General features: G+C 44.9%; 1 protein-coding gene across 2 annotated transcripts in view; it reads right to left on the bottom strand.

Annotated features, from left to right (window-relative positions):
* The window catches only part of PRKCB (protein kinase C beta), a 294,889-nt gene that overhangs the window by 2,856 nt on the left and 268,404 nt on the right, over positions 1-23,629 (bottom strand). Inside the window, exons 16-17 of one of the 2 annotated variants that reach the window (XM_045542805.1) lie at positions 23,073-23,213; positions 1-3,032 (exon numbers count right to left, since the gene is read on the bottom strand). The exon at positions 1-3,032 is cut by the window's left edge and continues 2,856 nt beyond it. In XM_045542805.1, coding sequence (XP_045398761.1) covers positions 2,874-3,032; positions 23,073-23,213 — 300 coding nt within the window. In that variant the 3' untranslated portion in view covers positions 1-2,873. The remainder of the gene's footprint in view (positions 3,033-23,072; positions 23,214-23,629) is intronic. The other variant, XM_045542806.1, reaches the window with a different exon arrangement.

Raw genomic sequence — 23,629 nt, 5'->3', positions numbered from 1 at the left:
AGTTTGCTTCTCACCAGCCCCAACTTTGGAAGCCCTTCCCCGTTTCTTGTGTTGGTGAAGACTAATGCTTCAGATAGCCACATGGTCCAGACAGGACTTGCCCTTATGGACTTTGTCCTGTGGGCAGATTCCCCTAGAAAATACTCCTGGATCTTATCCTAGAAGCTGGGGAAGAATAGGCCTCTCTGTTGGGATAATTCCTTTGGGGTTGATAGCATCTGAAGCCACATGAAAATAGTAGCATTCATCCAAGGAGGGCTATTAACTTCACTGACCTCCTATTAATCCCCCAAGAAGGTCACTGCGGCTGTGGTCCTATGTTTTCTTAGAGCTCTGTTTCTCAGACTTCCCTGCACTGGAAATATGGATAGAAAAGGAAATGGTAGGAATTCTGACTACTGATTCCTTCCGTCCTTCTCTGACCAATCCTCAGGAAGGTGTGCTAGGGGAATAGAGACTTTGGCTTGAGTATCTATTTCTGCAAACTATTAAACTTTTGAAAAATAATGGCAAGAATTTGGAAAATGTAGAATGCAGTATACATATACATTATATTTTATCTATCTATCTATCAATCTTTCTATCCATCCATCCTACATTGTTCTCTAAAGTTGTCTCAGATCATGTGTCAATGGCCCAATGTTTTTCCATGGTTTTTGTCTTCCTGAGAGCAGGTCCAAGCAAAATGAGAACACAACCCCACAGCCAGACGAAGGACCTCAAATAACTTGCCTGTTGGTGGGTATGACTCAGAGATGCCTGTTATGTTGCTAGAGAGCAGAAAGAGTCCCAGGCTGAGAATCAGGAAGCCTGGGTTTGTATCCCAGCTGACTGACCTTGGGCAAGTTACTTCCTCTCTTCATACCATAGTTTCCCCAATAATAAAATGAGGGAATTTTGCCCCAATTTTCCTCCTTCTCTAACCTCCTAAGCTTCTCAGCTAGAACTTCAAGTGGGCTTCACTTTAGGTCTAGATTGCTACCATGGTGGCAACAGCAGGGATGGTCCCCAAGCCTGAAGCAATCAAAGGGCAGAGAAAGATGACCTACAGGGGACGTTGCCTAAGGGGAAATCCATATCATGGTTTTCTTAAGGAGAAGAAGTCTGACTTCAAGGACATTAGTCAAGTTTTCAGTGTTCCCTTGATGGTCCCTCAGAAGCCCTGGAACTTCTGGAAATCGCTTGAACCGTGATAAGAATTCTCTTTAGGGCTGCCTGAGAATAGCAGAACGTGGTAGGCAAGGATGAGACCTGCTGTCTTAATCCGCTCAGAAAGAAATGAAGTTTCTCCCACCCAAGGGTTTCGTTGGGCTTCGGGGAGCTCACAAAGCTGCTTGCTAGAAAGAATATTTAGTCCAAGCTGGCAGGAGTGGTGATTTTCATAAGAAAGTCAAGAGCCCCATTCATGTTCCCAGCCAGCCTGGGAGAAGTGTGGGCTTTGGGCTCCAACATCCGTGGAGGTTCTGGCCAGGTCATCCCACCCCACTACAGGCCACCAGGAGTCCCTGAATGGTCCACAGCCCCTGCCTCTCTGACTGGCTGAATACTGGGGCCAAGGTTAAGCTCTGGATTTAGTTCCTTTCTCCCGAGTTCCTTCCTCAGGCCCCACTTTGTAGACGGGGTCCACATTTTTCAAAAAGATCAGTTTTCCTTGAAATAGCATTTCTTCTTCTTTTCTTTTCTTTCTTTCTTTTTTTTTTTATTGTATCTCGATGCTAGAAGAAAAAGGGCACATAACAGATATCCAGGTACAAATGAACATTTCCACAAACATCTTGCAAAACAACAAAGTGAAGACTACAACAACCATCTTTGTTTCAAGAAATGGCATCTTTCTCAGAGCACTTAATTGACTTTCCAAAGCCAGTGACAAACCTAGGCAAATCCCCACAGGCATGGGGCTGCCAGGCTCCAGAACCGTCTTCTTGGTAAAATCAAAGCAGGTCATTGTGGCTAATAACATTTGGACACATATTTTAAAGCATGTGTAACAAAGTGAGTCACTTTTCTTTTTCTTTTTCCTTTTTTTTTTGCATTTGAACAACAACAGAAACAAAACCCCAAAGCAAATAAAGTTTGAAATGTAATGTAAGACCATGGCCCCTTTGGGACCTTGCTAGAGTGACCGTGTTCTTTCAGGGAGTGGTGCCAAATGCCCTTGTCCAGTAGTTTGGGGATGAAGGTGACCAGAGACAAAGAGTATTAGAAAGTACAACACTGAGGTAGCACCCAAGCTGGTTGCCTTTTGACCCCCCTGAAGTGCTTTTAGATTGAAACTATCCAGAAGCACACTCTTGAAATTTTAGAACGTAGATAATCTTCTTACCTTTGAGTTTAAAAAAATAACACATAAAATTTTATTTTGAGCATGTTCTTTTCAAGGCTCTGATGCCTCCAGAACAGATAGAATAGAGGGATTCCCTCTAGGCCAAAGCAACCATATACTTGGATACAAGCCAAGCTCCAGGAAGTGGAAGAATACTGCCAGCATTCGATTATCCACGAATTTTGTAGGAAGGATCTAGATTGGATGGTTGGGGTGAAGATGGCAGTGCAGTAAAGGAGGGGAAGAAAGCAGGCATTTTCTTTCCCCGCTGGGTCTACTTAGCTGACATGCTGCGCAAAATAAATCGTAAGAGGACTTCGATAATGTGTTCATTATGCAGCAGCATTTTCCATACGCCATCTGCATAATCCCATCTCGTAGAGATGCTCCAAACTACCTGAGGACATTTGGGTCCCGAAACACGGTCACTGTAGTCTCATCAGAAAATCAAACATGGATGCAACTTGGCAATGAGAAAAATAAATGTCACCACAATAGCCGTTGAGCTCGAATGACAGAAATGAAGGACGGAGATCTACACATCTACTTAGCTCTTGACTTCAGGTTTTAAAAATTCAGAGTTAACAAAGGAAAATCCTTCGAATTCTGATTGGTCAATATTCCTGATGACTTCCTGGTCAGGAGGTGTTAGGACTGGTGGATGGCGGGTGAAAAATCGGTCGAAGTTTTCAGCATTTCGCCCACACTATGAGAGGGGAAGAAAAGAACTTGTGGTGGGTGGGGAAAAAACAAAAACAAAGAAAAACAAAAAAACGAAAGCCAAAACAAAACAGAACCTAGCATAACTGGGTGTGATTTTTCTCCAATCCATTCCCTTTAAGAAACTCAGAGAGGTTGTTTTCATGATTAGAAATGAGAGCAACATAAAATGCAAAATTCTCCTGACCTTCGGTGCATGACCTTGGGCTCCTGACCTTCAGTTGCTATAGATCAGGAGCTGCCCCTGGTGTTCTTCCAGGTAGTTAGGAGATGTATGGCAAAGGCATGAGATGGTGGGGCCAGCGGCATGTGCATTTCCCTCCCTCCCCACCCCAAGGAGTCAGCCAAGCTCATCTGTTGGGCAAGATGAGATTAAAGTACCTGTGATGCTTCATGTAATGCAAGATGCAAAGTCATGACCCATTTATACGTCACCTGGGAGATCCCAATATTTATAGCAGCGGATCCCTCAAAGTACTGTCCTCTGGCTCTCAATCAGGAACAATAGATGTTTCCAGCTCAACACAGCATAGTTTAAAAACTCCAGTCAGTGGAGAAAGATCCCAACTGCAAAACCTGGGTCTGATGCCTGCAGTGCCTGGGTAACCGCGAGGCTGGTTAGCTGCATCAGTCATTGACCCTTAAGTACAAGGTGCCAGGAGGTAAACTTAGCCATCCTCTCTCCAAATAGGAAGGAAGAGTGTGGGAGGAAATACAAACCAGTGCTTGGTGAGGCAATCAGGTTCTAGAGAGAAAACCATCGCATTTCTCACCCATCCTGCGGGTCCTTCTATATGAAAAAGCCCCCAACTGGGGCACATAACCCACGCGTACATGTGTGTATGTGTGTGCATGAGTGCACACCCACATCCACATGCTAATATCGCCTACTAAGAAGAAACCTGTCACTAAATTTGGGGTTCCTTGCTCTTTGTTCTTTGACACCAAAACCCATTTGCACAAAAGCCCTAAGTGTTTCAAACATAGTGTCTACAGGAGGTAACTACAACCTAATAATATAATAATAGTAGTAGTAGTAGTAGTAATAGTGATGACAGCTAATTTTTATAACGCATTTGCCATATGCCAGGTACCCTGGAAAGCTCTTTCCTCGCATTACCTTATTTAACCTTCCCAACGACCCTATGAAGTGGGCATTATGATCAACCCCATTTTATAGATGGGGGAACTGAGGCCAGGGGGATTACGTAATTTGTTCCAGGTCACACGGCTAACGTATACCAGGGCTGCAAGGTGAGTCAGGTCCGTCTGACATTAGAGCGCAAGCTCCTGGCGCCATTTCTGCAAGTGCAGCGGACGGGCTGGTGGCTGACTGAGCAACGGAGCTGGGCAGGGCACAGGCAGTCAAGGATGACACGACGAGGTCTCTGGTTTGAATGACAGAGAATGCACTGGTATGAACCATGGAGACAGAGAAAGTGGGAGATTTTAGAAAGATGGCTATTTCCCTTTTGGACATGACAACTTTGAGGGGTCAGTCCGGATGTGGAGCAGCGGGAATCAGAAGTAGAGGTTCTGAAGCTCAAGAGAGAGGTCTCGAAAAAAAAGTTTAAGGATGGAATAAAGATAATAGTAATAAAAACCACTGAGCACTTTCTACGCAACAAACATTTGCTAAGTGTTTTTGCATACGTGACCTTTTAAACTCACGTAACAACTCTATCACGTAGGTATTTTATTTCCATCTGCCAGTGATAAAATTGCCCCTAAAGCTGTCTCAGGAAGGTAGGAGGAGAACCAGGAGAGAGCAGGAGACAAGCTAAAGACTGAGAGGAACCCAGGGAGAAGGGCATTGTTATCACTGAAATATCTCCAAGAAGTTAAGCAGGAGAGGGACTGAAAATGGGCCACCGCATTTGGCAACTGGGAGGATCCTGATGAGGAATGAGGCTGCCACTGAACTGCAGTCGTTGGAAGAGTAAAGGCTCATTGAGAAAGTCAAGGACTGTAAGCTTCTTTCCAAAGCCTTATAGTTAAGGAAGGCAAAGGAACTTAGCTCTCCAAGAGCCTCGGCCTCCTGCTTTCTTCTTATTTGGGTGAGCCCAGGGGTCTGTATTTCGCAGACACGAATTTGAACCCTGGCAGCACGCTGCCTACCAGCTGTGCAACTCTGGGCAAGTTCCTTAAAGCTTCAGTTTCCTCTTTTGTGAAACAGGGACAATTCTAATTCCTATCCCATGGGGTTGTGGTATGAGGATAAAATGAGATAATGCACGTGACTGGCACGGTGCCTGGCTCCAAGTAGGGGCTCAGCATATCGTAGCGGCAAGTAAGGTTCTCGTTCTCTACTCCAAATCCCTACAGACAGCACACGCTTCCTACGCTGGGGTATCTTCACGGTGCTTAAGTTTTAAATACTGAGGAAATGGCCTTGAATTTGTAAAAGACTCATCTCAGGCTTAAAGAGACGTATTTGTCATTCCAAGCTAAAATGTTTCAGCTGTCTTGAAATCTTGGCTTTAGAGTCTCAGAGAAAGTGACCCTCAGCCACATTATCAAGACCAGGGGTCTGTTCTGCTGGCCAGTGGGGAAAACTCCCACAAAAGGATGAACTCTCGGGGTCAGCTTGGTGTGGCTAGGATTACTGTCCAGATTCATTCACTTGTTTATTCATTTTCTCATTCAACAAATATTTATTGAGCATCTACTCTGTGCCAGGCCCCGTGCTAGTAGCACATGGTACAAAACCTATGCCTCATGGAACTCACGTTCTACTGGGGAAGAAAGGCAACAAACAAAGAGAAATATAACTGTAAATGTACATATATTTTTTAGCGCTAGATGGAGATAAGTGATGTTAAGAAAAATAAAGGCAGGTCAGGGGATGGAGTAAGGGTGATGTCATTTTCAATAAGGTGAAATGAAGCTCTGAGGAAATGATCTTGGAGCAAGACCTCAGTGAAGGGAGGGAGGCTGCCCTTTGGATGTCCGGAGGAAAAGCATTCTAGGCAGAGGCAACTGTATGTGCAAAGGCCCAAAGACAAGAGAGTGCTCGGCATAGTCACCAAACACCAATGAGGCCAGTGTGGCCAGAGCAGAGTGACCGGGGGGAGGATAGGAAAGGGCACGGAGGGTGCCAGGAGCTAGAGCATGGTCCACGCTGGCCATGCAAGGACAGAGGATTTTCATCTTGGGTTGATGAGAAGCGCTGGAGAATTCTGAGCCCCGAGTGATGGGATCTGACTTATGTTTAAACAGGATCACTGGTGCAGTGTACAGAATAGGAATGGGAACAGCGGGACCAGTTGGGAGGCTGTTGCAATAATCTCAGTAAGAGATGATGAAGGCTGGGAGGAAGGTGATCGCTGGGAAGACAGAAGGATGCACTTGGACTTGGGGCACATTTTGCATTTAGAGTTGACAAGTTTTGCTGAAGGTATGAGAGGAGGAGAGGAGTTGTTGGTGACGCCAAGACTCTTGGCCTGAGCTCTTTGGTGAGTGAGGACAATAGGAACAGAGCATATTTGTGGGAGAATCAGATACTTGGTTTCATTTATGATAAATTTGGGATTCTCGCGGAGTTGTCAAGGATGCCGGAGTCCGCTTGGCTGCAGCGTGGGGACTGTAGAGGACTGGGGAGTTAGACTGGTGGCAGGGACATGGAGCGGGAGACGCCTGCAATCACCCAGAGGAGAGGATGGTGGCCTGGGTTGTGGAGCAGAAGATACAGAGGGGCGGGTGGCAGGGACGGTCCGTGTGGCCCGTTATAAGGCAGACCTGTGGGTGTTTTTCTTTGGCCTGGGTGTTGGGACCCAAGCCAGCCAGCGTAGGAAGCACATTAGCTGAGACACAGAGAGTCTTCAGAGACCATTTTTCTTTAAAAACCATCCATTTCCCATCCGCACCAGAAGGCTGTCGCTTTGCAGGGGCCTCCCCCGGGGCTGTGATGGGAGACAGAGAAACAGCTTCTGGCAGCTCCACAGCCCCTTCCCCCACCCCCCTCCCCCCCACTGCCTGGGAGAACAATGAAATCTTTAAGTGAGATAGCACAGAGGAGACGCAAGCACAGGGGTTAGCCAAGGGGGCACGATACACCGGGAGCGTGATTTCCCTGCTAATAAGCAGCTTACGGGACTGGCAGATCACAGCCTCCCTGTTAAGTGTTTCTGTGTTTTTCAAATGGAGCTGTCACTGCCCATTAGCTTCAGGAGCGCTTCCCTAAATGGAGACGTCAGCCCTTGGGAGGCACAGCCGGATCAGCTCCCGTCTGCTGTGTCCTTGGAGAACGGGCCGCTTGGTGGCTGGGATCTAATTACAAACGCAGCGTGGACCACACCTGCCTCCCTGGCTGTCTTGGGTGAACCCTTCAGCCTCACTCAGCTACTAAAAGAAAATCCAACCCCCTTGTCATCGGGGTGCACCAATGGGGCTCCTGGAACAGGGAGGGAAGCCGGAAACCAACTACATTATTTAAATCCCAGGTGCTGCTTCCAGGGCTGGAGAAGGGAGTAAGAATTTTAACTTGTTGAATCATGCTCCTGAATTTAAGATTAGACAGGTTGGAAAGCTTATCTGTGAGCTGTTACACATAGATCTTTTTTTTTTTTTCCTTCTCTTCTTTCTAATTTCTGTTTCACTGTGTTAATAACAGAGTCAAGTTGTCCAATGTGGAGTTGGCTCAGCCATGGTAGCCATAGGATCTTTCAAAGATGCTGCTGTTGCCTGCGAGGGCTCCCCAATGCCCAAAGCCCACACTCCCTGGCATGGCTAACAGGGTCGTTCAGGACTTGGCTCCGGTCACCTGGACAACAGCCCACACCCCCACCCTCGACACACCCTCCAGCTGTATTGAAACAGTTCCAGTTCCTAGAACACGCATGCACTCTCTCACCTCCAAGTCTTTGTCTCCTCTGCCAGGAACACTCACCTCCCACTCTTCCCCCCTTCCCCCAGCTATCTCCTACACACCCTTTCCCTCTCCAGAAGAATGTCGCTTCCTCCTGGAGGCTTCTCCTGATCCCTCCTCTGTGCTCCTGGGTTTATCACATCAAGACACAGGACGTTCATCAAAGAATCATTAGAGGGGAAAAAAAAATTGGAATCAACTATAGAGCAATAGGGAAAAGAGTTAAATAAATAATGATACATCTATTTGAAGTATTACCATGCAAAACACTTTTTAAAAATTAAAAGAAGATATAGAAGAATATTAACTGACATAGTTATATATAATTACTAACAGTGTGTACAATATGTTCCCATTCTATAAATTATATACACCAGTTACATGTCATATCTGTACACATTTTATATGTATGCTTATAGAGGTTAGGAGAGTTACAGATTGTTTGAATTTTTCTCCCTTCTCCCTTATGCTTGGTTGTACTTTTTAAAATTTAAATCACAATAGGTATTGTTAATATTATTTTATAATAAGAATCTATGAAAGCTGTTTTAAATGAGAGTGTTATTACCATGGAAGAAAGGGGAAAAAATAGAAATAAAGAGAATGGGAGTATTTGGCCAAATTGGTAAGGCCAGCCTGATGCTGTTTAACATGCTTCATCTGAGTCAAAAACTCTAAGACAAGAGCTCCCAAGTGGCTGCCTTGGTGTGTACTTTGGTGCTAAGGGATGATGAGGAGGGCTGATAGCTGGGTCCTGAACATCCTCTGCCTAGCAGCATGCCAGACACTGGAAATACAATGACACATAAGAGAATCCCTGTCCTTGTCCTCTTTGAGCTTGGGGTCTAGACGAGGAGAGAGATGCACACACAGGCCACTGCATGGTACCACGCGACAGGTGCTGCTGTTGACCACAGGGGAGAGGAGCCTACGCAGGGCGAGGGATGCTATCGGGAGGAAGAGACATCTAAGTTGAGTGGTACCCGAAGGAAAGACATTACTTCTTTGGAGGAGGGAAGGAAAGAGTCTAGGGAGGAAATGGAGGGGAAAAGATGGGAGAGACAGGGAGAGGCGCTGGAGAGGAGGATAAAGGCCCATCCCATGCTGCTCGCTGCTTAATCGAGTTTGATAACATGAGGCTAATGGCCCAGGGGAGCTGCCTGCCCAGCCGCCGTCGAGACACCACGGCATCTTCAGAATAACAAGATCAGAAGGTCACAATGAAAAGACATCCAAGCTAGATAGCCTAGGCAAAAAGACAAAGAAGTCTTTTTTATTTTATTCTTTCAAATGTGCACATTTGGTGAAATTCAGGGTCATTTCTATGCCTTCCAGTTTCCCAGAGCAGAACACATGAGGGACCCACCCAGAGAGAACCAGCCAGCTAAGCACAGAGCTAGCTGCATACACATTTGATCATCGTAAAAAGTCATTTGTAGACCAAGGGTTTTCTCCCAAGTAGAGTCAGACAATATTCAGCATGGTCTGGCCTTTGGCAGAAAAATAGAAAGATTAAAGTCTCCTTTTTCTGCTAATAATGAAGGTCCTTTACAATCAGGGATATTTTACCTCTTGTGTTTATTTAAGAGGAAGTCGGCAGGAGAGGGTCTTTTGCATTTGACAGCAAGTTTGTTTTGTTTTGCTTTTTTTTAAAAAAAAATGTTTATTTAAAAATAACCCACAACGTTTCACTTTCCTCTAGATCTCAGTTGAACTGCCACCCCTTCCAAGGGGCTGTTCCGGATCACCTCCAAATGAAGTGGATCCTTCATCCTCTCCTCCAGGTCTTCTCTCTCAGGGCATCCTGGTCATTTCTTCCATAGAAATAAAGCATCTGACATATCTCAGACTATAATTGCATGTTTATTTCTTTGCTTCTCTGTTGATTGTCTATAGTCCCATCTAGACTGTAACCTACATGAGAGGCAAAGTCACATCTGTTTTGCTCACCACTGCATTTCAAAGACCCAGTGCAGGCGCACGATATTATGGAATGGACGAATAATAGTGTATTTAAGTGCTCACCATAAGCCAGATACTGTGCTAAGTGTTTTACAAGCATTTTCTCCTTTGGTCTCCTCAATAGCTCCATTAAGTCCTCGGTATCCAAGGAGGAAACAGGTTTAGAGAGTTTAAGTGTCTATGATTTGATCCTAGATCTGACAAGAGAGTCGGACTCTTCTGTCAGTTTATTACAGAAATAAACAAGCTATTAAAAAGTACCAAGAAAAATAAACAAAACCCTTTGTAATTCCATCACCCCCATCTTTATTCTGTTAACATCTTGGTCTGTGTCCTAGACGGCTGGATGAAGAGATAGATGGATGCTTTTTATTCATTAAACAAATGTGGAATCATTACTTTATTCTTTTGCCTGCTTTTTAAAAAGAAACTAGATAAAATGCACTTTACACATTTTCCCATGTCAACAAAGTATCTTTTTTTTTTTTCTTATCTGTTCTTCACCATTCATCCTAAACCCACATTGCTGGCTTCAAACAAACTTGCCCTCAAATAGTAATTATCCCTTGTATTTGCCTATGTTTTTATAGCTTTGATTCCCACAAGTCTGTGAGACAGGCAGGAAAAGGATTATCTCCACCTAACAGATAATTTGAGAAGTTAAACAACTTGTTCTGGGTCATATGGAGTTGAGCAGGAGAGCCAAGATCCAGAGCCTGTTTGTTCAATTCCAAAGTTCACGGGCTTTCCACTGTACCCTACTACCTCATAATATATATCTCATTGTGAGGCATGGACTTAAAAGCTAAGTTGACTTGGGTACCAATCCTGGCTCCATCAGTTCCCAGCTGTACAACCTTTAAGCACGTTAGCTACGCTCCCTAAGCTCAAATTTTCTATTATTGTCAGATGGATCTCATGGACCTACCGTTTAGAGTGCAGTGGGGATGACTTGATGAATGCACATCAAATATTGGACATGGTAGCTGGTAGCTGCTGCTGAGGGCTGACTGACCCGGTCCTGCCCAGTGAGCGAGTCTGACGGGTGTGGCTTTGCTCTGGCTGGAGAGAGGTCCTGCAGGCTCTGCCGCACCCCAACCCACCTCAGCATTTTCCCATTCCAAATACAAGCATAATGAGGACCTGCCACTTAAGACAGGAAACAAAAACCTTCTCACCGAGCCTGGTGAGTTATAGGAGGGAGCTACAAGATAAAGCCAGGCCCAAGGGTTCCCAGTTAGGGGAAGTGAGAAAAAGATGAGTGCCCGGGCCAGAAAGGATACACACCTAAGCCTTCCTCCTTTGGGAAGGCTTTCGGGCAAATTCACACACCACCTCTGAGTTGTTTTGCATATGCCATTTGGGAAGCATCTTGTGGAGGTTTTGAAGAAACTCCACTTGTAAACAAACAAGAAATAAGCTTTTTTATTCCCTTTTCGGTCATAGGCAGGTCTTGAATTTTACTGTCATCGGAAGTCCTAATGGAGTCGGAATTTCTATGGGGAGTGGCTATGAAGGCAGGAGGAAAACCATAGAGTATGGTGCTACCATTTGAATGGGTCCCCCAAAGTTCATGTGTTGGAAACTGAATCCCCCATGTAACAGTGTTGGGAGGTGGGAACTCACTTAAGGGGTGGTTAGGTCATGAAGGCTCTGCCCTCAGGAACAGATTAATGTCATTATTTGTGGGAATGGGTTTGTTATGCAAGTGAGTTGGCCCCCTCTCATGCACTCTCTCACCAAGCAATGCCTTCCACCATATTATGATGCAGCAAGAAGGCCCTCACCAGGTGCAGCACCTCAGTCTTGGACTTCCCAGCCTCCAGAACCGTGAGCCAAATAAAATTATAAATTATCCTCTCTCAGGTATTCTTATAGTAGCACAAAACAGACTGAAACACTCAGTGTCATAAAGCAAGAGAGAAGATGGGCTTAAAAAGGAGAAAGGGACTCTGAATTTATCCTATGGATGTACTCAACATGTGTAGGAAACTAGGAAGCTATTAAAAGAAGGAAGTAGAGTTAGATGTGCAGATAAGAAATAATCTCCTAGATAGAAGGGAGTAGATCAAGGTACAGAAATTGCTTGCTAACATCCTTGTGTGTGATGTGGGCTATTCCTGGGCTTGAATACATCCTCCCTGGAAGGTTGCATGAGAATCTGGTCACAGTGGGTGACCCTGGGAGGAAGAACCAAGGAGCCTAGCAAGAGGTGAAGGCTGAAGGGAATCTAATTTCACTGTGCAGCTTTTGATCCTGCTTGAATATTTTATTTTTCCAGATTTTTTTTAAATGGGGGAAAATCAAAGTACAAAATAACATGGTGAGGTTGAGAGAAATAAGACAAGCCTATAAGAGGAGGCAGTTTTCAGGTCATTGATGACTCAAGGAGAGAAATGTCAATACAATGGTGTGAGCAGAAGCCAGATTGCACCAAACTGAAGGAAGAATGAATTGTCATCAAGTGGAAATAGTAAGAACTGGCAACTCTTTCAAAAGTGTGTGTGTATGAAAAGTAAGATAGAGCAGTAGCCCTAGCAGCAGGAAGGAGGGATTCCAGGTTTGAGGGAAGGGATTTTTAAGATGAAAAAGACTTACCAGGTTTATGTGCTAAGGAGAAGGCCAGGATAGAGTCAGAGTGGACAGCTTCTGTTTTTTGCCTACCCAGCAGGCATTCCCCCTTCTTACAGTAATAGTAGCTTTATTTGTCTCAGAGGACCCATTCCCTCTCCTCTCTCAAGATGTCTGGTTTAAAAAGGGTTAGATCCAGTCCCTTGGCTAAGGGGGCAGGTGACCCAGGCCCAGCCAATCAGCATATTCCATCCCCCTAGAACAGTGATTCCTTTGGAGATGGGCACATGACCCAATATCTTCCAATAAGATTGAGTCTGAGGCTGCTGGGAATTTTGTAAAAAGGAAGCTCGCTTTTGGTACAAGTTGTGAGGTAATGGGATGTAAGTTGGGAGTTGCTCTGTGCCCGGGAAAGCCTTCTGAGAACGAAGAGTGAAGTCAATGCAGAGGAAAGTAATCCCAAAGGATACAGAGAAATGAATTCCTGTTGGCATTGTTTAAGACCATGATCCATCCACATCTGAATACTTACATTTTATTTTATTTTATTGCTTAAAAGTCAGTTTAAATCAGGTTCCTCTTTGGAGCTTTGGTAACTCCAGAGAGAAGCTGTAGACACACACTAAACAGGGAAGATGTGCATGAGGAGATGAGCACATGGAATCCAGAGCAGGGGGGAGGGTAAGTCTTACATGGGGGAGGGGAGGACACATATTTGCTGAGACACAGAGGGAAGCAGGTCAAAGAGGTCACGATGACTATGCAGGTGCAAGGAAGGCCAGGAAGTTGAGGGCCACCCACCCATGGGTGCCCACAGCCTTAATTTTTCCCATGACTCAGGAGATGGGGTTAGCAGCTGAGACCAAGAGGACTGGAACTTTGTAGGGGGAACTTCAGAAAAGGGAAGGTTTGGGGACTTGCCTAGGGTACTCAGAGAGGGACTTACTGGGAAGACTAAGGGCCTGCATTTGTGGAAGCTCCGAGGGGTCAATTTACTTGCCCATCTTTGCTCAGCTGCTAAGAGGCAAAGTTGGTGTTTGAACCCTGGGTCTGTCTGACTGCCAATCCACATTCTTCCTGCTTGACCCAGTCTCTCCGAATCCATTTTCTTGTCATCACAAGTTCTCCCAACTTGTTCAATACCTTTCTGGGGTATTGTGATGAGCACTACAACCTGTGCAGTTTTGACAGCAGAGTTCAAGGAGCTGATCTTCAAGAATATTCACCCAACAGAGCCCATCTCCTAGGAAAATATTTAAACTTAGGATTGGATTAAGAGCAATTTAAATCCCACATCAGTGCAATTGAGTTTGGTAGATGAAAGAATAAGCATTATAGTGGCCAAGAGCACGCACGGGCTTTAGAGGTGAAGAAATTGGACTTTAAATTAAATTGGCACTCAGCCTTACTAGCTGTGTGACCATAGGCAAGTAAGTTAGGTAACCTCTCTGAGTCTATTCCTTACCTTTACAGAGGAGGTAATGACAGCACCTATCCCATGGGGTTCTCATGAGGATGAAATGAGATCAATAAAATAGGGCTCTACTCTCCCGTAAAATTGAATAATTTAATAGAACATGCCTGATCCATTTTTATGTTATTGCTATAAATAGTGTTAAAGCTCTGCATCCATTAAGTGGAGTGACAGCTTTCCTGCGCTGGTTCTATTATATTCCATGTGTAAGTCACTTGGGCAAATCTCTGGGCCTCTGTTTGATCATCTAAAGAATGGAGCAGTTGAATTCCACTTCTAAGGTAATCTTTCAATTTTGGACTTCTGTTTTATTATATGTCAGTAGTTATTTCCAGAAATACCCTGACAGTTTCATGCCCTCTCCCAGCATGTGACTTTCCCTTCTACCATTTCAACTCAAACTGCTGGCTTCTCTGCCAGGGGACAGCTCAGAGTCATGCACCTGGCAAGTGCTGTGGTTTGACTGTGCCCCCCAAAGTTCATGTGTTAGAAACTTAATCCCCAATGCAATGAGTGTTGGGAGGTAGGACCTTTAAGAGGTGATTTGGTCATGAAAGCTTAATGCTGCTATCTCAGGAGTGAGTTCCTGATGAAGGGGATGAGTTTGGCCCCCTTCCCCGACCTTGTGCACGCACACGCACACACGCTCTCTTGTCTTTCCACCTTTAGCCATGGGAAGACACAGCAAGAAGGCTCTCCCCAGAGGTAGGCGCCTCACCCTTGGACTTCCCAGCCTCTAGAACTATGAGAATTAAATTTTTTTTTTAATAAATCACCCAGTCTGTGGTATTCTGTTATAGCAACATAAAATAGACTAAGACAGCAAGTGAATGAGGAACTTCTCTTGGCCCAGGAACCTGCCAATTCCAACCATCTAAAGAGAGCTCGCTTTGATCTGCAGTTTAAATGGGTTCTCCATGGATGGGTGGATAGAGAGATAAACAGACAGACTCCAGGCTATGTGTCCTAAATGGCTCTTGGCTATTTGTTAGTCAGTATATAAATGTAGACTAATATTTTTATTAAGATTTCTGCAAACTCCTCACTCTGGAAACCCCAAATGAACAACCAGAATTGAGTAGGGAAACGTCTGCTCCTTAGTGAGCCTGTTCTGAGTGTCTCATTTCAGATGCTGCCATGCCAGGCTTCCAGAGGTTAGTCAATGCCTGCTGTCTTTGTCAGCCTCAAAATCAAAGCCTTAAGGAACAAGCAAGATTTGCATCTTTTAAAACCCTGCCAGTGGATTATAAAAGGTGTGAATATGCTACTTGTTTATTGCAATATTTTAAAATAAATTTTAAATCATTTGAATTGTAAGAATACTCAGTCTTTTTCTATTATGTAATAGACACCATTGGATGGTGTTATCATGGCTCGCTCCCATTAGTGCAACCACAAACCCTACCAGTGGCTCCAAGTATCTTCTAATAATCTTTCCAAGTATCTTAGGCAGTGCAGAGTCCAGGGTTCAAGTCCTGACTCTGCCACCTTCTAGTTGCTAGACCTTGAAAAAATGTCTTAACCTCTGCAAACTCTATTCCCTCATTTGAAATATGGTGATAACGACACCTATCTCATAGGGTTGTGAGAATTAAATGAGGTAATGCATGGAAGGTACTTAAAATAGTGCCTAGCACAAACAAGAACTCAATATTTTTTCCAGTATATTTGATTAGTAAAGGTTTTATGAGAATTATTTTAAATCACAATTTTCAAAAAGGTATTGTTCTCCTGAATACTTAGGACTTTGGGGGAGTTAGATTCTATGCTTAAATAAGTCATATTGAGTAAACGTTAGATCCCTTTCATAAGCCTTGAATTTGGAGTTTTAATAGCAAACATACAAAGGTTACATTTTCTGGCTTCAATTCAGAAATGTCAGCACATCAAACACACACATTCAGACACACACACACAGAGCCACTTACTCATCCAGTGTAAAGGGCAATTGGGTTTGGAGGAGAATGTCACATGAACAGAATTGCAGCTCATTAACGCAGTACTTGAAGCTTTTGACCTCAGCTATATAAACAATGCTTTCAGATGACAGAATTGCCGAGAAACCAAGTCCTGTGGGTATGATTTAGATTCTGAAGCCGTTCAGCATTGAGACTCTCAGAGAATATGGCCAATGGAATGTGATCAGATAACCTATACAGTATTTTGGAAATGATACTAATGTAGAATGGGTCAAGGGGCTTTGCGTTTATAGTTTGCAAGATTTCCAGGCTTTCTGGATGTATAGATGCCTCAAAAGTATGGGGCTTTATGTAAAGTGAAGATAAGAATAGGTAACAAGGGCAGCAATGACTGGAATCAGTCTATCGCACAGGTGGGCTTGGGCTTGTGAGGCCTGACGCACAGGGCAGAATGGAAGGAAGGAGGGGGTGGGTGTGCTGCTCATGTCTAGATAAAACTGGATAGTTGCTCATGAGACAATGCAGCGAGGTCAGGGCTCTTCTTAATGTCTACTTCTCATCTAGCTGTACTCCTCAACCCCTGCCCAGAGAGAACGGACCATCAGATGCACCATATTTTAGAATAATTCATGATCAGATTGACCATATTTTAGAACAATTGACAATCTGATTGATCATATTTTGAAAGAGTAATAGAGCCATGATTACTAGCAGGCAGATCACGGTACACACGCTCTAGCACTTAAGACTCCATGGACTCTAATGAAGCCTACTTAGCTTTCTCTCTCTTTTCTACTAGTGGCTTCTACGCTGCTAGCTGGGTAGGCTGATACAAGGTCATCTTCTTAGGCAGCTGGAGCCTGGAGCCCTGGGCTCATACCTCTGCCTAGTTAGGTGTTCCAGACACCACTAGTCCTGTCACCTAGTGGTGACAGGTAATTCGTGACACTAAGGTAATTCATGACAATACATGGATGCTATCAAAATCTCCATCAGGCATTTTAGTTTAAACATATTACACCAGCATATCTTGTACTATGACATCATAGCCCCATGTACTACAAATCCTGCAATAAAACATGCTCGCCCATGGCGTAGACTCGATGCACCCTCTGCTACAGTACAGCGAAATTCTAAGCTGGATTGCCCAGACGCAAGGCAACTCCCTGGTCACAGATGTCAGCACCTGAAACCTCCTATACTGCCATGTCCTTTACACTGACAGGAGAAAACCCAGCACAGTGCACAACCATGACCTGCTTTCCACCCCACAAGCCAGCACTCTGAACGACAGAAGCTTTTCTGACAACCTATTTCTTTAGTTCATCCTTCTCCTACCGAGCCCAAACTCTTGGCTACCATGTTTTATACTCGAGGAGCAATTATGTGGGAAGTCTGAAGGGAGTCATGTTCACCCATCCCTTCATGTCCCTATGGAGCAATTACTGAGTGCCCACAAGGTGCTAGGAACTGGGGAGGGGCAGGGAACGCCAAAATGAGCACCACCTGGGGCTCTCAAACAACTCCGTCCTGTCCAAGTCCGTATCACCTCTTGCCTGGATTATTGCAAGACCTTCACTACCAGTCTCCCCAACGTCACCCTTGCCCCTACAGAAGTCAGAGTAATTCTTTTAAAACCCAAATTCAGATTATGCTATTGTTTTGGCTCATGAGTTGGTGTAAAAGCCAAAGTTCCTGTAGTGGCCTGCGCCATCTCCCCCCCTCGTGGCCTTCCTGATCCCACCTCTCTCACTCACCCCCTCAGCTCAGACACCTGGACTCTCTGCCCTCCCTTGAACATGCCAGGCAAGCTCCCGCCTCAGGGCCTTTGCACCTGACACTACCACCGGAACCACCTTTCCCTCCCACCCAGATGTATACATGGCTCCCTCCCTCCCTCCCCTTTTTCCTATATTTGCTGAAATGTCATTTTCTCAGTGAAGCTTTCCACCTGCTCTATTTAAAACTGACCTCCCAATGACCCTGCTTTCCAATCTCCATTGCTGCATTAGTTTCCTCAATAATGTTTACCGGCTTCTAACACATCGTATATGTCACTTGTTTCTATGTTTATTATTTTTCCTGCTCTTTCTAGAACATAAGCTCCATGAGGGCAGGGATTTTTACTATTTTTATTGCTGTGTCCCCAGCACCTAGAACAGTACCAAATGGTACCATCCACTGGGTGGAGGGCTCAGCACCTGACAGCACCCCCACTACAGGACAGAACCACACACACCTCTCCCCAATCCTCTGCTCCGCCACACTCAGCGACATACGCTGCCCTTCAGAACACAAACCACTACCTCCCCCCGACCACATGCTGACCCACAACAGCCTGCTGCGTGTGTGGCCTGAACCACGTTCCACCAGCACATTCTGTACTCACCCTTATACACCCCTTCACTACAGCCCTCACTACACAGGATCCACATCCTACACACACTACACCGACCACGACAGGGTCTTCCAGTCAACTCACGGCCTGCTGCATGGGACAGCACCGTGTTCTAGCCCTGGCTACACAAAGTGGAGTCCGTGGTCCAGCAGCATCCGATCACCTGGGAGCTTCTGAGAGATGCAGAATCTTGGGCCCAACCCCAGACTGGGCGAATCAGAATCTGCATTTTAACCAGATACCCAGATGACTTGTGTGTGCACACTGAAGTTTAAGATTCTCCATGAGGCTACCTCGTGGCACGTGTCACATTGGAGTGGACTGTGCAAGGTTAGATTGCAGGAATCTACAGCCCTTTCTACCCAAAGCCCAACGATTCCGTGCATGGCATCTTCACATCCTTCACCAGCATCCTCTCCCGACGCACGCTGCACAACCACACGATGCCACGACAGCTTGCAATCCAGCAGCCAAATTATAGCCCTTTATAAATAGGGTAGTAACTTACACAACAACCAGTTTATTTAGACACCCTGCTGTACATAAGAAAAACACCCTGCACTCTAATGTATATCCCCAAAGAGTGCCCCATGTTCCACAGCGCAGTGTATTACAGCGTCCTGTTTCATGGCCATTCATTTATTCATTCATTCAGTCAGTAAAAATTCTCAACCACCTATGATGTGTTAAACCTTATGGCAGGCATTGGAATTTGACACTGAGGAAGTCACAATCTAATAGTCTAGTCACACCGACAAACGTTATATTGATCATGTAATTACAACAACAGGTGATGAGTTTGCTGATAGAATAGGAGCAGTACTCGGGGATCAAGAAGAGCCTCCCTGAGTGGGTGACATTCTAGGCTTCAACGAGGGAGAGGGACAAGGAGCAAGGGAAGAAAAGACACTGTGTGTTTGAGGATCTGAAAGAATCCCAGGAATGCTGGTTCTTGGAGGCAGGAGCTGAAGCTGGGAGGGGACAAAGGCCCGGCCTTGGAAGACCTCAAGAGCCATATGTGCCAAGGAGCAACAGACACTCCTGGGGCTACAGAAAGCTATTGGGGGAGTTTTAAGCAAAAGAGTGACACAACCAGATGCACAGTTAAAAAAAAATTACTCTTGTACCCTGCAACAACACACCGAAGCTAGTGTATTTCAGTACCGTCTCAAACAATACTCTCCCAGCAGCTCCTTGCCACAATAAAAGATGGTGCTGAGAACAACTTAAAAAAACCATTTAAACTCATTTTAATGAACCTCCAATAATAGCACCCTTCACTAATGTTTGAATATCATCCTCTGTTATTGCTCCTTGTTTTTTCTCTCGCCACACTCTATTTAATAGCATGCATGAATCAGGAACAGTGACGGGTACACGCATGCCTTTTAACATCCCACAGGGCACATGGAACTCTGCACACTCTCGCCACGGGCCTTTTGGGAGTGGCAGACAGTTAAGAAGGAGTGGGGAAGGAGAAATATAAAATCCTAGGATGTGGGCTGGGGGGCTCTAAGAGGCCCGCATCTGCAATGTAAAAAGCACACCAGCAGGTGGGATCAATTGCGAGCGGGGAGCATCATTTATTGCTATTTCTAATTCAGTCTAAGATCAAGGGCAGGGCTTGCTTTCCCTTAGAGCTGGTGGCAAAACATCTCAGAGTATATAGTCCAGTCCAGTCACTGTACTTTGAAAGTCATTGTTAAACCCACAGGAGGGAATTCAAGACATTGATCAGTTGGAAATTCTACCAAATGCAGAAGAGTTGAAGCTGCTTGTTGATAATTAACTAATTACTGTGATCTTTTTATATTACCAACGATAACAACAGCTACTTTTTCCTGAGCACTTCTTATGAGCCAGACACGGAGCCAGACCTTTTATGTTCATTACTGCTTAGCAGGGATATTCGAAATATTTAACCAGTTGGAATGGATGTCGGTTGCAAATAACCAGTACTAAGGGGAAATGGCTAAATGTCAACCTGACTTTGACTCACTCATCACTCCCCGGAGGTTACAAACTCACAGTTCACCGGCCACGTGTGGGTCATGGACATGTTTTATTTGCCCTGAATGGTGTTTAATGTTTAAAAAATTTGTTGCTGATATATCAAAAAAGAGTTGAGATTTCATCTAAAAATCCTGATTTCTCATGAAAACCATGAAGACGGAGCCATGCTGAGGCTGCTTCCTGCCTCTGTCTCCACCACTCCCTCTCTTCCCTCTCTCCAGCCCTCTCCTCTCATCCACAGTACCTGCCTGGCCTCTGTAGGCTCCTGAGGCTGTGACCTGTTCCAGAAGCCACCACCCCACGCCCTGACCAAAAAGAGGACCAGTGTCTCCCACTTACAGACAGGCTACCTCCCTCTGACCTCTGTCTAGCTTCCCTGCCTGAGCTTTTAACCCTAAACTCCACAGCAGCTACTCTCAACCTTGAACACACATCAGGTCACCTGGGGGGCTTGTTAAACACAGAACACTGGGACCCAGCCCCAGAGTTTTTGATTCCGGAGGTCTGGAGTGGGGCTTGAGAACTGCATTCCTGAATTTCCCAGCTGATGTTCATACCGTTGGCCTGGGGACCACACTCTGAAAACCGCTGCTCTACAACCACAGCATGAACCTCACATGCCCCCGGGGTTCCACGTCGGTGGGGATGGGACCAGTTTGCATCCTTCCTCTGGCCAAGTGAAAAAAGGCGGGTTCATGTTCTGAGACCTCATTAATAGCCCCACAAAAAACCAAATGAGTTGTGTGTCCCACCTTCAAGTTCCCAGTTTCCTGAACAAAGAGCCCACTCTTTGCATCCAGGTTACCTTTTGATCTTTTTCCAAACGGCCCAAGGAAATTGGTCATACTGCCTACGACATGCAGGGCCCGCCCCAACCCTGAGTGTACATACAGACATTATCTTAAGGAATGGCTTCAGCAGGACTCGACACTGTTCTGCCCCTCAAAGACCCTGCACATGAGACATTAATTAACGTATGACACCGCTAACAAAAACAATGATCAAGATTCCCCGAGGCCTATTACATACCAGGCATGTACTGAGCACATTATGCATCGTAACAATCCTCTGATGTTGGCACTATTATCATCGTTGTATTATAGATGACAAAACAGTGGATCACAGAGGGAAACTGACTAGTCCAAATTCACCAGCTCTAGAATAATCAAGAGACTGTTTGACTCACTGCATTCACTGAGGGTCTGACACTGTTAGGAATATTATGCTCAATCCTGTCTGTATTTTAAGATGGATATAGATGTTCTGGAGAACAACAAGCACTTCAAAGTGATATCATATGGGACATGCTTGCAGAAAGGGGTGGGCAGGACTTAACCTGGCAACCGCAGGGTTCTAGGGTACAAGGCAGCATCTGTAAATGTCTAAAGGATGCTCTACAGAGAGAGAGGCTCTAGTAGCAGTTCTGGGGAGGCTGATTTGATATTAGTATATAAGTTGGCATCAATTAGAAGGGCCACAAAGTGGAACTGGCTGCCTCTAATAGACCTGGCTTCCCAATACCAAAGGGAATCCAAAGAGAAACAGGGCTCATCAAGGATGCTATAGAGCTGAGAGTCTAACCATTTGGAATGAGAGAAAGGTGTAGCACTATGGAGATGTCACCTGCAGGACTTTCTTAAACTCCATGCCTTTTGCCCTAGGCATTCTGGTGCCCTCCAATACAGCCAGACTGTCTGAGGTTTGGAGCCTCACCTTCATCACATGCTGGCTGAGTGACCTTGGACAGAGCACTTAACCTCTCTGAGCCTCCATTTCCTCTTCCATAACATGAAATAATATTATAGCACCTGCATTCACAGGCTGTTGTGAGGATTTAATTAGTTGCTGTGTGTGAAGTGCTTAATATGTTGCCTGGCACATCACTGCTCAAGAAATGAATAACAATAATGGTATCAAAATAACTATCATTATCATCATCTTCATCTTAACACAGAGCCCCTTACAACTTTAGGCTTCAATGATAATGTTTACGTTCACTTTTCAGCCTCAGTCGGTAGTTTCACAACTCATAATCAAGTCACTAGGTCTGCCCTCTACTTAATTTAACAAAGAAATATCCTCCCAGCAGAATCACAGTTCTAATTAATTCAGGTGCAAACTCCTGCACCCCTACGCGGACAAGTACTCTCTGCTGAGTCTTTGGGGATAGCACACCCTCCCATGGGCACACGGACTGTGGGGAATGTGAGATGTTTATTCTTGCGTTATAAACATTATTTCAAAGCCATGTCTACACCTAAAGCCTGCAAGAGGTCTACAGTTCAAGAACATGTCAGCCTCTGTTTCGTTTGGTTCTGCCTTGGGTGGCAGCCGGCTGGTGAACTGCTATCTTATTTACTGACTCAGACGTACTGTATGTTTCAGAATTAAATTTAAATACTGTTGAGATAAACAACATGACCTTTTCAATGTCAGTATGAAGAGAAAATGACACAGTTGAACCAAGGAAAGAAAGGAGGGCAAAATTAGATTCTTTATCACCGTCCAAAAATGGATCTGAACTCTGCTCACCACAGAACCATTCCCCAAAAGTTGTCAGCTAAGACAGTTATAATAATTGAATCAATAAAACAAAAACTCAATATCAATTGTCTTTTCTGTACTTATAGACGCCGGGCTATGCGAATGGAAATCTCCATTTTTGTACCCAGTGACTTTGTGCATTAATGTGAGCCCATACAGACATGTTCAAGTAGAAACATTGACGTCTACCCCCCAGAGAGTATTCCAAGCACACACAGTGGGCACGGGAAAGAATATGTGTACAAGCACCCGACAGTCAGAGAGAACAGTTTACTTACAGCTTTTGGCTTATACGGGGGCTGAATCTCTTTGCGTTCAAGTTTCTCCCAATCAATATACCGGAAAAATGCATGTTCTTTGATGTCACGTTCGCCTTCAGGCCCACAACCCAGACGTTTGCCCGGGTGTTTGGTCATCAGCTTCAAGAGAAAGGAGAATGTTGAATGGAACCAGTTTCAGAAGAGGAAATGAGACACACTCAGAAATTATTGCTCCAATGAATTAAGGAAGGAAGCACAATGAAGAATCTCAACTAATTCTTATTTTTTGCTTTTTATCCCAGCAATAAATCCCAGCCAGGACTTTGCAGCAGAGAACCTGACAACAGTGCCCGCTGCCAGGGGAGGGGGATCCCTTATGGTTGATCAAACCAAAGCCTGAATGTGGCCCTGAACTTCAAGTTAGAAATGCCACATGATCCATGTGGGTTCAAGAACGAGTTTTATGCAATTATTGGTGCATTTAAAACTAATTGAAAATGAGTTTCAATATCTTCAAACTCCCTGTCTCCTACCACGAGAACACTGGAGTTTGACTAAGGCAAAGGCCACATTCA

Source organism: Lemur catta, chromosome 2 (assembly GCF_020740605.2).
Source record: "Lemur catta isolate mLemCat1 chromosome 2, mLemCat1.pri, whole genome shotgun sequence".
NCBI classification, from domain to species: Eukaryota; Metazoa; Chordata; class Mammalia; order Primates; family Lemuridae; genus Lemur; species Lemur catta.
This window is presented reverse-complemented; position numbering and strand designations above follow the sequence as displayed.